This window comes from Trachurus japonicus, chromosome 16 (genome assembly GCF_045865225.1).
Source record: "Trachurus japonicus isolate A0001 chromosome 16, Traja_1.0".
Lineage (NCBI taxonomy): Eukaryota > Metazoa > Chordata > Actinopteri > Carangiformes > Carangidae > Trachurus > Trachurus japonicus.
In genome coordinates this window covers 10526837-10543299 of record NC_140922.1, presented here as the reverse complement: position 1 = coordinate 10543299, position 16463 = coordinate 10526837, and the positions used below count along the sequence as shown (strand labels likewise).

At 39.3% G+C, this 16463-nt stretch overlaps 3 protein-coding genes across 4 annotated transcripts in view; all 3 read left to right on the top strand.

Annotated features, from left to right (window-relative positions):
* Nucleotides 1-321: 321 nt before the first annotated feature.
* On the top strand, nucleotides 322-10587 carry il6r (interleukin 6 receptor). Of its 2 annotated transcripts, none has more exons than XM_085801256.1 (10): nucleotides 322-530; nucleotides 4501-5130; nucleotides 6095-6218; nucleotides 7386-7564; nucleotides 7655-7824; nucleotides 7958-8105; nucleotides 8933-8964; nucleotides 9083-9134; nucleotides 9472-9583; nucleotides 9673-10587. In XM_085801256.1, exons 1-10 carry the CDS (start codon nucleotides 449-451, stop codon nucleotides 9932-9934), a joined length of 1791 nt encoding a protein of 596 aa, XP_085657382.1. In that variant the 5' UTR covers nucleotides 322-448; the 3' UTR covers nucleotides 9935-10587. The 2 variants fall into 2 exon arrangements, with proteins under 2 accessions (XP_085657382.1, XP_085657381.1); XM_085801255.1 differs by having other exon boundaries at nucleotides 8933-8967.
* Nucleotides 10588-10768: 181 nt separating this feature from the next.
* riiad1 (regulatory subunit of type II PKA R-subunit domain containing 1) lies at nucleotides 10769-11986 on the top strand. Its single transcript, XM_085803315.1, has 4 exons — nucleotides 10769-10866; nucleotides 10957-11033; nucleotides 11287-11333; nucleotides 11663-11986. Exons 1-4 carry the CDS (start codon nucleotides 10783-10785, stop codon nucleotides 11731-11733), a joined length of 279 nt encoding a protein of 92 aa, XP_085659441.1. The 5' UTR covers nucleotides 10769-10782; the 3' UTR covers nucleotides 11734-11986.
* Nucleotides 11987-13298: 1312 nt separating this feature from the next.
* Nucleotides 13299-16463, top strand: part of otoa (otoancorin) — a 44061-nt gene continuing 40896 nt past the window's right edge. The window contains exons 1-8 of the mRNA XM_085801253.1: nucleotides 13299-13443; nucleotides 14199-14275; nucleotides 14359-14420; nucleotides 14976-14997; nucleotides 15120-15168; nucleotides 15742-15883; nucleotides 16052-16114; nucleotides 16218-16411. Of these exons, the coding sequence (XP_085657379.1) occupies nucleotides 14218-14275; nucleotides 14359-14420; nucleotides 14976-14997; nucleotides 15120-15168; nucleotides 15742-15883; nucleotides 16052-16114; nucleotides 16218-16411 (590 nt within the window). The 5' untranslated portion in view covers nucleotides 13299-13443; nucleotides 14199-14217. The remainder of the gene's footprint in view (nucleotides 13444-14198; nucleotides 14276-14358; nucleotides 14421-14975; nucleotides 14998-15119; nucleotides 15169-15741; nucleotides 15884-16051; nucleotides 16115-16217; nucleotides 16412-16463) is intronic.

Genomic DNA, 16463 nt, shown 5'->3' with positions numbered 1-16463 from the left:
GACTAGACTATATATAGCTGCAATCTGAGTTCCCTGCCATGTGGTAAAGATCAGGATTCAAGTTGGCTAGAGTAAGTAGATATCCTGCACATGGAAACACACTTGCTAAACATGGAAGTTACAAAAAAAAAAAAAAAAGAAAGAAATGTTAAAGGTTTGTTCATAAGCTAGCGCGGGTTTAATTTTGACGCCGTGGAGGATTTCCTCTGTATAACGGCGCTGTACAAGGGGAAGAGAGCAGGGATTTCACAATAACGGGTCTTACTGACGGCGCACTGCTGCAACCAGAGCTGTGACTCCTGCTGTCAGTGGTGGGGGGCTGTCAGTTGTTGCACAGACTTTGACGGGAGTGTCAAAAGTTTGATGGGAGTCACAACAGCCCCGACAGACGCTGTTTGCGTCTGATTGATGGTGTGACTCCTCGGTGAGGGGAGATCCCTGCACAAAAATGCGGATTTTTCTCCCTTTGCTGTGTGTTCTGTGCGCGGAGCCGGTCCACGGTGTTTTCGACGGAGCTTGTCCCAGAAAAGGTAAAACCCACGTGTTCTCATGTGTCAACACAGAAACATAGAGAGTGATAGTTTTCTGAGCAAAGTGAAATTAATTTTGGTTTTGATTTATAGCAGTGTACTGTAGAGGGGGGATATAGCCTATCTCAGGTGTCTGTGTTCCTTTATCCAAATACGCACCCAGAGGAGTGAATCAGTTATGATGTTTTTTCTTTTCAAGTATCCTAGATTCTCCATGCACCTTGGTGGTGACGTTGTGCCATACTCCTACTCTATGATATGTTTTTGACCAGATTTCTCCCCATCAGCACAATATGCGACTTTAAATCATTTCTTGGCACCTCACAGATTAAATCTCACATGGTCTGTATTGTCTTGTTTCACAATGAAATCACTGTTTTGTAAAACATTGTGGAATTTCAGAAAAATGTTTTTCACATCACTCCCAAAAAACAGATAGGCCTAGGTAGCTAGTAGACCGGGGACGGTTGAAAAATATGGGTCAGCTCCAATTTCTCTTATCAGCACCAAATTAGGAATTGACTTTATGAGCTACCTGCTTAACCTCTTTCTTATTGCTAACGTGCACTGTTTAGATTTGAGGCTATTGTGTTTTTTTGTTTGCTTGTTTTTTAACTTGGCCTATACACTACTTAGCAATATTGGACATATGTATCTATCCTTGTGTCTCATATATCTTATCTTATATTTATTGGTGCTAACGTTTTAGCTGTAAATTAAAATGGAAAAAAAAAGGTCATGGCTACAAGAGGTTAGTTGTGGCAACAAAGAGACACATATAGCCTAATGTTTCATTGTAGAAGCTGGTGAACATTTGCAAATTTTGTTCAGTTGGTATCATTGAAGTCTCAGTGCTGCTACAAACTAAGATAGTGGGATCTCGCAGACACACAAAAAATACACACACACCACAAATTATGTAACCCTAACCCTAACCCTTTAAGTCAGCGGTACTCAATAGGCGGCCCGCGGGCCGCATCCGGCCCGCCGAACCTTCCAATCAGGCCCGCGACTGAGTTCTACTAGTTTACATATTACTGTATACTGTATTTCTCGGGCTCCGCGCGCCTGTAAGTCAAAGCGCTGGGACATGGAAACACGTGCGGAGCGTTTGTGTGTGCCTGTGAGGCGCTGCACTGGGATACAGAAACGCCGACGAACCCAAATCACCATGCGCGAGTGTTCGGGGAGCGGGCTGGACTGCAGGGTTTTCCCTGCCTGTCTGCAAAGACCGTGGGTGATTTTCACCGCCGTCTTGGTTCAACTGTGTGTGCATCATGCATGGGGGGCCGTTCAGATGAAGAGTCTTTTGCGCGAGCTCAAACCCATTCAATGTAGCCGCGCGTCATGCACGCTCACAACTCAAAAGCCGTAGCTACGCGCATTTGATGAGACGCAATTGTTTTTTCTTGCACGTCTGCGGCGCACAGCTGCACGACCTGCTTCCCCCCCGGTGTTGTGCCCCGGTGCCCTCGGCCTGTGTCTCCTACTGTTTCCCACTGAGCTCTGTCTCGTTTGAAAGGTGAAGGAAGCCCATGTGTGGAAAGACGTCGCCTCCGAGATGTAGAATGTGTGTTATAGAAGAGAAACACACATTTCAGGACCAATGACTTGTATCCTCAGAACAGAGTCAGACATGTCCTGTGATGGTCAGGTCATATTTAAGTTGAAAATCACAGGGCATGTCTGAGGATACAAGTCAGCAGTGTAAAGCTCCAGCATGTTATGTAAAGGATGATATGATAATGTTAAGACATTTACAAAACACCGTGAAGTGTATAAATAAAAATTATGTGCTTACAAGTAAAATAAAAATATTTAAATTATTAGACGAAAAAAGGTGAATTTAATTTCAATCTCGGCCTATTTGAATGTTCGGCCCCCAAGGTGTCTGTTAAGAAAAATTCTGGCCCTTTCACAAATGTATTTGAGTACCCCTGCTTTAAGTGTTGAATAAAAAGCTTTTGATATCAGGTTTTTGTCATAATCCTAATGCCAACAACCTAATATGTTAATGTTAAAATGTTACATTTCACCCCCGGTATTTATTTTAACACATTTCATTCCTTTCAACTAACCCAGATTATGGGGTGAATTGTAACAATTTACACCGTGTGATTGAGAGGTGTTCTGCCTGTGCAGCAGAGATAACGCCTGACTAACTAATAGCAGACAGGTGTAAATAGATTATAATCATTTTAAACAGACTGACTTGACAGAGTCTCAGAAAAAAATGTTTAAAAAAAAATATTTAAAAAAACCCTCTAACATTATTTACAGTGTAATCACCTTTCATATTCAGCAGGACTATGCTTTCCTCTTTTACTCTAAACTCAGAATGTGTGTTCTATTTGTACTGAGGCATATTGCCAGCTCTCTTCCTGCATCAGCATCTACGGTAAATGTGTTTTTAACCTTGGTCACCTTGTTTGTTGTACTGGACCAAAACTGTGGGTGGGTCATTACAGTATTTCTCAATTGCTAAAACACTAAACCATATACTGTTGTCTGAGCCAAATTCTCAGTGTGATATATATATACAGTCTATGGTCTGAGCCCATTATTGAATCATTTACACTCTTTTGGCAAAACAAGCACTTCCAAACACATTCTCATTCACTAACACACATTTTGCACTGTGATGCACTTGTGTTGCTTGATGGAAAGCACAGGTAGCAAAAGTTAAACATGAAGCGCAGTTGTCAAAGCTTAAACGTAGTTGATCACACTTTTGGCTGATCATGTAAGGAAACCAATATCAACCAGACAGTCCAGAATTGTTGAAGGTTGTATAATGAACAGAAACAATCTGAGAGGCAGAGGAAGGGAGCGAATTTGAGTAAGACAAAGTAACAAACACAAACATTCACAGCATGACACTAAACAGATAGTCACTTTGCCAATACAGTATGATAACTGTACTGTTACGTAAAGAGGCTTAGGGGAAGGTCTAACACTGTTTGTAGGTCTAGTACTGCATGTATATTTTTGTTACAACATGTTCTCTTTTTGTAGAATTGCAGGACACACAAATGAGGGTGGGGGGACACCTAATTCTCTTTCTCTTTTCTTTTTCTTTCTTTCTTTCTTTTTTCCCCAAAATGCATTTAGCCTACTGTGAATAATAAACATAATTTTTACAGCTTCATTTCCTGAGCATTGCGCGTGTGTAGTGACTTTTCAGTAGTGCTACAGTAGTGTTTTTAATTTTGATTAAATTGGGGTATATGATCTAACAACATTGTCTGATTCTGAGCACAGATGGGCCTGTTTTAAGGTGATTTTTTCTTTTTGCTGGAAGAGTTAGAGGTTTGGTGAATGCAGTTTGGAAAATTGTGTTTTTTGCTTATACTGTATAGTTTTACTGTAAGAAAAGCTTGGAGATACAGTATGTTTCCCACACTTAAAGTAATCATATAATCTATAATGTGAGACACATAAGGTTTTTTTGTTTTTTGCTTTTTTACTGTAAATAGCACATGTATGAATCTTAAAAGCATTACAACTAGTAGGGGAAAAGACAGGAAACTGGGAAAGACCCACAAGGTCAATAGACTTCTCACGTCAAGCCAGTCAAATCAAAACAGAAGATTATAAATGCAAATATATGGTAACCAAAATACACTGTGTGTGTGTGTGTGTGCGTGCGTGCGTGTGCGTGTGCAGTTTGAATATTTGAATGTTTGAATGTTTCGGAGGAATAGTTAGAATTTTAAGTGAGAGGGGATATGCAGTAGGACAGAAAAAGAAAGAGTGAAGAGGACACACACATTAAAAGAGGAAGTTCAGGAGGAGCTGGTAATTTTGGTTATGCAACGTTGCATCTTTTCTGTGCTGTGCCCTGTCAACTGTAACCTGTACTCAAGCCAAAAAATCTTGTTACTATTTACAAAATACTGTTATACCAAATTCAAGTCTTGAATTCACATTTCTTTTATTAATCCAGTTTGTTGTTTGTTTTTCTGTGCAGACCCTCTCCCCGGTGTGTTGGTGGTACCCCTTGGCAGTAAATTGGTTCTGACATGCAGAGGTTATGTAATGGTGGACGGGGTAAAGGTCAACGGTGGCACAGGCAGCTCAAACACCCACAGAGGAGGCACTTCAGTTGCACCCACAACCACTGGAAACATTATGAATAACAGACAGACTGTGGACACCAGTGTGAATGAGGGGCACCACTTTAAACCTGAGGCAGAAGTCGGTTTTGTGACAAGAGGAAACAGAAGCCCCAGATATACAGACATAGCCCACACCGCCTCTCCCACCACTCACATGGTTCAACCAACCAGCAGCGGTGGACCGCTGAAGGGTGAAGCTGACTGGCAGGCTGAAGAGGCAGACGATGAGGGTGATTATGAAGAAGATGAGGAGGACGAAGTGGAGGAAGGGAGCAGGGTAACAAGAGGCATAAAATCAAGTGGAAATCAGTGGAAGTGGAACATGAAGGCCGTGGGGAGTGAAAAGAGAGACTGGGGAGATGTCACATTTGATAGAAGACGGTCTACACTGTCTCTGTCCTCAGTGAGAGTGGCAGACAGCGGGACGTACACATGTCATCACAAAGGCAGAGAGCGGTTCTCTGTAAAAGTCACTGTTGCAGGTGAGTCACAACAGCAACGTAGTCATAATGGAGGAATAAATAGAGTGCAGCCATTATTCTCAAAGCTGGAAATTTCATCACCGACACATTTAGCAAATGTGGGAATAAATGAATAAAATCTACCGACTGGAACTGATACAATATGATGTTAGTCAAGAAGGTCATTGATGATGTTGTTCACCCAACAACCGACTTCCATAGCTTGTTGGTAACATTTTTAAATAGAATGAGCTCTGATAAAATTATGCCATTACTGTATATAAAGTTGGGACAAACATCACTTCAACAATAAGTTTAGCTTATTTTTGACAGTTATTGGAAAATTGTTTATTGATCATTTCATTAAAAATCTGAAATTGTTGCTGAGCAGTTGGTGCATTTTCAGAGCAAATAGATCAAGATCAATGGTATAAATGGAAGATATAACCATTTGCCTATGTCTGATAATCAGAAGTATGCAGAGTATTAATAGATTTAAAACAAACATTCGATACCATTAATCATGACATTTAACAGTAAAATAGAAAGGTATGCTATATGTGACCAGAAAGACCTGCTTTTAGATTATTTATGAGCAAAGCTGGCAAGGGAAAATGACACTCTGAATCATAAAACATTGCATAAACTGTATTACTCACTTGTATTACCATATCTCAGTTATTATGTGGCAATATGGTTGAACACAGGAACATGTTGTTTTTGTGTTTTGGAGTTTGAAGATCAATAGAATTTAACACTGTTAGCTTATGTTTAAGCAAAGAAATAATTTACTTCTGGATAAAATACAAAAATTGTTCAAAGGAGATGGGGATTGTGATTTAAGAGGAGAGTGAATTTCAAACTGTGGGATGAATTAGTGCAATTTTCTGAAAAAGATCATATTTTTAAAGAGGTATATGGGTGAGGAAGGGTTGTTTTAATGAATTCACACTCTGCATGTTTGTTTGTCTTTTTTACCTGTCAGATCCCCCTGAGAATCCCAGCCTGTCCTGCTACAAAAAGTCACCCAGCAGTAAGATTCGCTGTGAGTGGACGCCTCAGAAGCCTGTAGCCAAAACATCAAACTGTTACCTCCTACTGAATAAGAGGTAAGAAAAGATGCTAACACTATGATCCCACCTGTGAATTATTTATACAAGGTGTGAAGGTAGTTCATATCAACAAGAAATAACACTGCAAGACACATACATATCTTAGTCTCTGTCACCTATACGTTGGCCTTGTGAACATGCAAAGTGTATTAATGAACTGGTAGTGCTGATTAGTTTTAATTACAGAAAAAAATCTCACGGATACAAAACGTAGATATTTAGAAATGGCACAAATCTTTAGGAGCATCAGGCATGTTTGTGTATTCACTCACTGCCTGAAAAACTCATAGTAAATGCTATTCAGTCCATTTTGTTTATCTTTTGAGGGTCACAGAAAGGCTGGAGTCGATCCGGGTCACACACTGGACAGGTCACCAATGACAGTCTATCACAGGACTGACACACAGAGATAACCATTCGCTCTCACATTCACACTTAATTAAAGTTGTTTTGATGAATCTCCTCTGACGCCTTGTCATGAATTGTCTCTGCTATAGGCTACTTGCCAGAAAAGAAAACTAGAGCATTTGCGTAATTTGCATCAGTTGTATTTGTCATAGTGTTGTATGTTGATCAGTGACAGAGTGTGAAGATGAATTTCCCTATGGGACAATAAAGGCATTCTGTCTTCTATCTATCTATGATTAATAAGTTCATTTGAAAAAAGGCATTAGAAATAGACCATGGAAGGGCTGTAAATACCTGTTGTGAAAGTGAAAGTATTTAGATCAGAGGAAACTAAAGTGAAATGTATTATAAACAGAAGGTATGTAACTTAAAACCTGGCAGGAAGTAGATCACAATGGAAACAATCCTTTGGTTTGGGGTCATTCTAATGTGAGGAAGCTTACAGCACCTCTGGAGCCTGGACACTGGTGGTGGTGATGAGGAATGGAGCCTGAGGAAGGGACATCCCCATGAAGGAAATTTCAGATCAGATGGTTTGGTTGGATTCAGGACGATCAGGCAGCTTGACAGCTTACATGTGATTGGCTGAGGCCCACCATGTATGGCTGTGATTGGATAGACATATAAGCGGATGGAGCTTATAGATATGGCAGTTGTGACTTAAAAGGTATACAGTACTTTATACGTCTCATCTCTGAGTGAGTGATTTCCCTCTTTTTCTTTTTCTTTTGTGTCTTTCTTTCCACCCTCTTACAGTCCGTCTCAGACGTTCAACCATCTGAAGTGCTCCTATTCATATCGACTCTCCCGCTACTGGTGCGCTCTGGACCACAATGAGGATGATCTGAGAACAACTCATACAGCCTTCCTTTGTGTTACAACCATCGGGGGCAATGCAACCAGCACCCTGCAGCACTTCACACCTCTGAGCATATGTAAGTGGGTGTGTCCTGGTCAGCATGTGTTTTTAGTCTGATGTCAAATCCTCTCTCATGTGGCGCTCACTATCCTTCCTGCCTCCACAGTGAAGCCGGACCCTCCATCCGATGTGAAAGTCACACAGCTGGAGGGACATTCGACTTGGATAAAGGTCACCTGGTATTTCCCAACTTCCTGGAAACCCCAAGACAGATATTATGAACTCATATATGAGGTCAAATACCGGCCTCTCCGGTCCTCATTTCAATATGAGCAGGTGTGTTCTTGTAGTTTTCAACACATGTGCCATGCATACCATGTTGATGTGTGTACTCCACGGTACTCCAACACACTCTTGACTTCTCCAGCTTGAAACAATAACACAAGTCTGTCTGTTTGTGTCTATGTAGGTAGCGATGATTAATAAGGGCGTACGTTCCCACATCATCAAAGATATCATGCCTGGTGTTCAGTACCAGATACAGCTCAGAGCCAAGGACGAATTTGATGGCAAGTGGAGTGACTGGAGTACACCTATCAATGCCAGCAGTTGGACAGGTACACACACACACACACACACACACACACACACACACACACACACACACACACACACACAAACATAGGCTATATATCAAATAAAATAGGTTTCAAATAAAGAATCTTAATTCAAGATCATAACATTATGTGGTGGATTAAAAAATGGTTCACCACGCATTATTCAGTAAAGTTCCTTTCTCGATTTTGTGGTGGATGTTAGCATGAAGAATATGAAACTCCAAGAAATTGGAGAGGATGTGTAAATCATTTACCTTAAAAAATTAGCTAAAGGTTAATAAAGTAATGCATGATCCATCCAGGACACAGACAAAAGTAGCCATGGCAACCTGAGGAAGTGGAGCTCCTGTTTCCTTCCCTCGTGATTGAATTTTCCAAAGACGCTTCCATGCAAACAAATATCCTGTCATACTTAGAAAGTTTCACTACTTCCAGTTGTGATTTTTTTTCCCTCTTTGAATCAGTCTGCATTGTGCAAAGTGTGCATGTGGTATTCTGGATACATGTTTACAGTGGGTAGGAATGTATTCACAGAAAGTTAATGAATGTACCCTAATGTCCAAACCTCTATCACAATGCAATGCAAGAAATGTATTCCTCTTTACAGTAAAGTAGGCTAACTTAATATTTTAAAGGAGGCCTGGATTGGCCAAAAGGTTTACAGACTCAATAAAAAGTCCAATTGTTGTGACCGGTTCAGCTATATGTGATTTATAAGCATTTATGATCCCAATTCCATAATATATTTTTACTTTTCACTACTGGAGACCTTCTCCCCGTCAGGGTTGTTGATAACATGTTTCCTATGTGGATGTTTCCCTCCACAGCTCCTGTGCTCATCGATGATCCAATGACCACAGTGGTAAGAGTTAATCAAATGCATCGATAATTTATGCGAAAAACATTACTGCTTGGTCTCCTTTTCATTTTCCGGCATTGACTCACGTTTTTCTTGTGTTACTGTCATTAACCAACAGCCTCCAGATATCATAGAAGACGACGGATCTGCAGAAGACTACATAAGTGATGGTAAGATAGCTAGCAGACAGTCAAATATTATGGTTAATTATAGGTTTGTGTGCAAGAGAAGGAGATGGGAGGAAAAGCGCAAGAAAGTAGGAACTCTAAAATGTTGTTAGTGCTAAACCCCACGGGTTTCAACAGGAAGCCATGTCTTCATAATAACTGAGGCCCAACAACCAAACGAGCTACAGGAAACATGGCTCAACACACCTATCACACAGAAACACTCACACATGATCAAAAAGTCTCAAACAAATGCATGCATATTATTCTGTTATTATTATTCTATTCTATTATTATTATGGTCTGGGATTTCTCAGTGTCTCGCTTTCTTTTATCCTAGTTCCTGGACCAGGAAACAGTCCTTCTCCTGGACCAGTGGAGCTGGCACATGTTCTTTGGATCTCTGGTTTATTTTTTCTCTTGTCAGTAATTTTGGCTGCCTACATGTTCAGGTAGGCTATGGTGAAGTATATACAGTGTCAGATGTGAACTTGTTCATGTTTTTGTCAGCGTCTTCATTTTATCCCCCTTTTTTTAATAGACACAGGGACAGATTCATGTCTAAACTGCACCGTGTGAGCGTCATCATCCAGCCTGGTAACTCATCTGAGCCTCCACCCACCACACCAGCAGCCCCAGAAGAACGGGCCCTGATGACCTTTACCCGTCCACGTTACAAAGAACCCTCAGGAAACGAAGGACAAGAAGAGGAAGGAGAAAATGAGGAAGAACCAAGGGTGAAGGAAAAGACAGAAGCCATGCACTTCAACAACACAAGTTATTTCTTGATTCAGAGAGAGTGATGGCCATGTAAAGGGAGGTAAAAGGACATTTTTGACATAGCCTACCCTCTACTACTGGATTGGTGTTTTTCTCTTTATAACTTGCGACACAGATGACTAAAGGGATAATGGACTAATGTTTTTTTCAAGGTTCTTCTATGAGCTTTGCATGGAAGCAAACTCAAAAACTCTCCCTATCTTTAAACTGTATCTCATGCCTTAATACCTCTGTTTTTATTTTGTTAATTTTTTTTTTGTAGTTGTCACTGTGAGCAGCATTTATCTACTTTGTCTTATATGTGCCAGTTGATGAACTGGCTGGGTGTGATAGATGCGTCCTTATATCATTATGTTCTGCTCTTTCAGTTTCCATCTGCAAGGTTTTAAAATAACTGTGTTCCCTTCACTTGGGGAAACCTTACGGGTGGGGGTGTTTAATGTGTTCGTATTTGGGATGTGATGTGTGGTAAGAACAGTTCACAAGCTGTACCCTAGACTACTTCAGAGTAGCTTGTAAATTTCCAATTAGCAGACTTGAAGCTAACATAAGACTGCTGTTTTTTGTTTTTTACTGTGTATGTGTGCGTGTTGTTTTCATCCTGCTATATGAAGCACTTTGGGCTACATTTTTCTATGAGAGCTCCGACGTAAATAAAGCTGAGTTTGGTAACAGTGGTGGAGTTTCTTTTATCCTGTTCTATGCTGCCCCCTCGCGGGCGCGGCTCTTAATTGCAGGGGTCGTCTCTATGGCAACAGTTGCAGCCCAGCGTGCCTAGCAACTGTGTCAGTAACAGGTGTGTGTTTGTGCCTGGTCCCCAACGTCCGCCAGCTTCAGGTTTTGGTTAAAAATAATTAAAACCTCGGTTGAAATGATGGAGAGCAAAGGCGGCTTGGCGAAATTGGACGTTGGTGTCTTAAGCCCTGAGCAGCAGGAGAAACTGCGCCAGTTCAAGGTGAATTTTACGACGTTACAGTGAGTTATTAACTTATCCGTCTGTTGGTTAATTGCAGGTCTAGTCAGTGAAATTCGTTTTTCCTTCCAGATCAAGACGAGAATCGACAACGAGAAGTATTTGAGGTCACATCCAGAGGTGGAGCTACTCATAGGCGACTTTCTAAGGTTGGCTACATGTTCAGAGGCTGCTAACATTTAGCAGTGGCAGCAGTTCCTGTATTTGTTAGAGAAGGTGTTAAATAGCTATTTGCAAAGTTATTTAAAAATCTATATATATTTTTATATTATGTACGACATATTAAATAAACATTTATCCATTTATCTAAGGAATATGGCCTGTAACTTAATAGACATGATTAGGCTACTATAGGGTTGTTATAGTTGTATCAAAGTATCCACATTTCCTGTCTTCTCACAGGGACTTGCTTCTTAAAAGGCCCACTAACATCCAAGAGTTTGTTGCTGGTGAGTTATGTGCACAAACACACACTAAGTTACACTTTCACATGGCCTTTCTTTTAACTTTAAACGTTTTTTATTATTTTTTTTACGTTTTATGACACATGTTATGTTTGCATGTTACAGTGGTTGTTATAGTCTTATAGTGTCAGAAAAAATACCTTTGTTTTCGTGTGATTAGCTAACACTTCTAAAGAACAACAGTAGCCTCATCCATCACATGGACCCAGTGAAGGGTAGTTGATACATTAGTAATGTAGGCCTACAATATCATCCACTTTTTAAATACGCAAGCATAATCTTACCATCTAACTAGTGTCCATGATCTTTTGCAGATCACTTCACCAACCCAAACCTTCATGAAACTATTGGCTCCAAAAAAGAAGGAAACAATGTCACTGAGTAAAACACACCAAACAACAGTCATGACTCTGCAAGCTTCTCCTTTGTGTCTTTCTCTGTGTAGATCAACACATCTATGAACTCAAATTTAGTAACTACTAAGAAGCTAATAAGTTTTGGTCTATGTACAAAACTGGTCAGGTGATGGCTTCATTATCAGATTGCTATCATACGTACTGTACACAGGAAGGCAGCTAGCTGGGAAGATGGTAATGACCATTCCTAATGAGTGTAATTAAAGGTTAATGAGAACAGGATGTCCTGTGGGTATTACACATTGTTTGTCACATCACCCGCATGATTCAGACATATCGAGGAGTTATATAATGGTGGCCCGTGAAATGAAGCCCACTTCACTTTTGTAATCTGAATTCCTCTGATGGGCTCAATTTTATGGATTATTTTAACTTTTAAAAAGCTTTACATGACTCATTTATGAGAGCACTATCTCAATTCTTTACTTTTTTTGTCACTTTTTTTAATTTAATGTAATGATAATTGCATGCACATTTGCATAAAGAATGGATTACAAAAGGATTAAACAGATTAATAAAACATTTTTAAATCATAGTCACATACACAACAAGTGATATTTTTTTCCCCCACAAATAAAGCCCTTACTTCTTTTGGAGAAAATGTATTGACTTTTGTGTTTCTTTGTCATTGTTGTCATTTGAACTATGTCTTTACTTACCGTACTTGTGTAATAGTCTTGACATTTAAATGTGGTTATTATCGTATTCAGGAGCTGCAGATTAGAGTTGCCAGCTCTCTCCATTGAGCATCTGACTAGAGCTCTTACTTTGAAGTTGTCATGCTTTGTCTTGTTTCTATTGCTTTGATTGTGTAACTGTGTTTGCACAATACAGTGCAGTATCAGGTTGTGGTATTTTGGTTATGGCAGTCTATTCATCATTTCCATTCATCCAACTTTTTCCTGGACCATGATGTCTGCTGACAGAGCAAAGGAAGCCTGAGCTCAAACAAAACATTGGTGTGCACCGAAAGTTTCTTTCCATATGGGAAAATGTTTCATGAGCTAATGAAAATGAGGTTAAATAGTTTGAGGAAAACACGCTGCACTGTGTCTGTCAGAACAATGAAAGGATGAGACAGTGTGGAGGAGCTCATTTGAATGTTGTTCCAAGGCTTCATTTACTTTACTTATATGGTGTGTTCAGAGACAAACATTATGTTTGTTTATGTTATGTGATATTAGTTTGTTGATACTGTGTTGGTAACCTAGATGAAGATAAGATCACGGGTGATGCAGAAAACATGTCTCATGACACTCTTTCTTTCTCTGATGACACTTTTTCAACGTTTGATTTGCTTATTTTATCTTATCTCACCTTTATAAAGTCATGTTGTAAAATCTATGCTTGATATCAGAATTCATCAATTAATGATTCTCAACTAATAATTCATTACTTCTGTCTCCCTTTCTCTTACACACACACACACACACACACACACACATGAACACACAGACACGCACTTGCACACGTGGACAGGTGCACACACATACAAACAGTACTGTTTTAATGACGCACACCAGCTCTGGCTTAGTTAAGTCACACAGGTAACCACCCAGCTCAGATCAGATGCGAGAGACAGGCGGAGGAAGAAGACGTAGCTACATCTTCAGTTTGTTTGTACAGAGTTTTAAAACTGAATTGTTTTTTAAATCAACCGGGGACCAGACACACATTCTGTAAGTAAAAACTAATTAGTACATTAACCAGTAATGTATTGTAGTTCTATGCATTTATGCTGAAACATAATTTATATTGTTATTCTTATTTGTTTGTTTTACTGGATATTTATATTTCTATTATCTCTATAATTCTTCATGTAATGATTCCTTGTGGTGTTATCTTCATAATTGACTATACAGTGTGTTATTTTTTATAGTTACTTTTTTATTATTATTATATAATTAAGTTCTGATGAACACTGAGTATATTTAAACAAGAAGTCAAATGTATGGAAAGCAAATTATTTAAATAAAGTCAAAAGAGGAGTATGCAAATGCAAATGTCTGAGAGACAATGAGGAGGTCAAAGCTTAAGTGACAGAACAAAAAACAGATGTTGCTAAAAATGTCATTGTACAGTGTATCACTTACATCACCCAACCTGGTTTTCTCAGTTTGTTATCCTGCAAGTCCGCAGAGTCTCCCACAGGATGGGTAACAGGGACGGTAACTAGGGAGGGGAGAGCACAAATCCTCAGAGGAGGATGTTAGTCAGAAAAGTGGAGGTGGTTCTCATGGAGACAGGTTCTATAATATCTGGATACCTGATAACAAAATAATCACGTCCTATTTCTTTTGAAGTCATCAAGAATAAAATCCATTTCAAAAACAGCATTTAAAAAAAAAAAAAAAGACAAAACATGAACATCTATGTCGACCTCACTATATATGTGTAATATGTGTTGATAATGTCATTGATGTTCAGTAAACAGGTAGAAGGCTCTTTTCACCATGGCTCCAAAAGGAGGCACATTGTTCTTTCTACTCCTTGTGGCCTGTGCAGTTTTGGGTAAGCAGCAATCACACACATGCATCATGTCTGCATATAACTGGCCAAATGCATGTATACTAATCATGTGTCTGCCTACACAGGTAAGAAGCACCCAAATATGAGGCCTGGAAAACACGACTTCAAAGAAGTGGCCAAAAAAATGGTATGTCACCGAAGGGGGACTTCCATGTGGGGGTAGTCTGTAAAACAACTGTTTTGATTCGTCATGTTCCTGTCAAAGACACCTGTGTTCATTACACTGACGTTTTGATATGGAACAAAATCTCTCATGTAAATCTTATTGTATTAATTCGCAGTAATGCAGTGGAAATCTCATCTTACTGTTTTATAGCCAAAGAAGGTAGATGAACTGAAAATGATACAAAAATCATATCTCTGGTCTGAGAAAATATCTTTATAATATCTCCTCGCCTTTAATTAAATGCAGGATCATAATTCCACCCTGCTTTCAAATATGAACTTTTGCCATTATTACAAATGCCCTAAAGTCCTTACATGATGCTGTTTGAAATCTTTTAAAGCTCTTAAAGGTTTAAAAGCCTTTATTTACATTACATTATATTACAGGTGCCGTACATGTAATAAAAATAAAATAAAAAGAATTAAAAGAATTATAATTCTTCTTACAGCCACATACAATGATTTTCAATAATGTGATAATGATGTGTGTGTTTTTTGTTTGTTTGTTTTTTTTCAGATGATGAAGTGCAAGAATGAGGGTGAGTACAAACAGTAATGAGTCGCCTCTGTAACATGAGTCAGGTCTCATAAATGGCAGTTATTTGGACTAGCCCTGGTGTATTTGTGTGACATATAAATACAGAGCGTTGCTATGTTACAGGATACCAGGTGCCTGAGCGGATGATGCTGAACAATGTTTTCAATAATAGGTAATATTGCACAAGTGCATCTGTTGTGTGTTTGGATAATTTTAAGAGGAGGCAAAAAATCTTTCATATTTCCTAAAACATTCAAATTTCATCCCTAGACACATTTTGATTAGCATTTTTATTTGCTTTAAACTGATTAAATGCGCCAAGGGAGCAATTATTGCCAAAACACCCCTGAGTTTTAGCTGCATCGGAGGAGTGCAGCTGCACTGTGAAGAACATGTATGAACATAATGCTTCCAGTCAGAATTGATTTCAAATCTTCTCAAGCCTATATTGTGTACTACATGTACTGTATATAAGCATATTCTCAAGCCGTATTTAGGCTGACTGAGAAAGAAAGAAAGTACTACTGTATAGAAAGATTTTTAATGATTTTTTCTCTTTTAAATTAAATCATGTTTTGTATTGTTTTCTTATGCTTTTAACTCAAGTTTTTTTTGTGTGAAGGGTGCTGTCTGACCTCTGTGTATGATAATGTATACAAATACATTTGCTTTGCTTTGCCTGTGAAGAGAAGTGCTGCTGAAAAAGTTCAAACCAGCTCGTTTCCACTCCACATGTCTCTCTCAGTGATTTGCCTGTGGACGACAGAAATCCTGACTCAGTGAACACCATCCTCTCCACTTTTCTTGATGTCCTGGATTCAGCTAATCCAGGCCAAAAGAAAGGTTCAAAAACTGGCCGATTCCCAATGGTTGACTCAGATCAAATGGTGTGAAGATGCACGCACATACACTCACCATTGCACATTTGATCCGTATTCACTTCAGAAAAAACAACAATCAATGCAACATGTAGTATTTAATCTATTTCATATTTGTTAAATACAGAATCTGAATTACACATGTGATTTGTCTATTTTTCCCTCTTATTTCTCTAGAAAAACAAGATGTGGAATTGCACCTACCTTGCACGCATGATCCGACTGATGAGGAATTCCTCCGTAAGTACACTAATGCCAAGATCTTAACAACTGAAGCCCATAATCAATGCATCAATGAATGCTGCTCTGTGATAGTCTAACCACACTTACCATCTCTCCACAGGAGTCATCTGCATGTTATGTGAAAGCATTTCTGGCCCCCGTGTCCTGGACAACTTTGATCAAACAGAGTGACACAAATATGGACTTAGATGACTATGACGCACTGCTGTGGGCGGCCAAACCCGCACTTGAGGACATGCCCCCTTTCAGAATCAACCTTCCCTCCAAAACAGAGGGTGAAAAGATGAAAAAGATGTGTGTGTTTTTCATTTGCTTACCTCATTTTCTCCACTTTCTCGTATCAGCT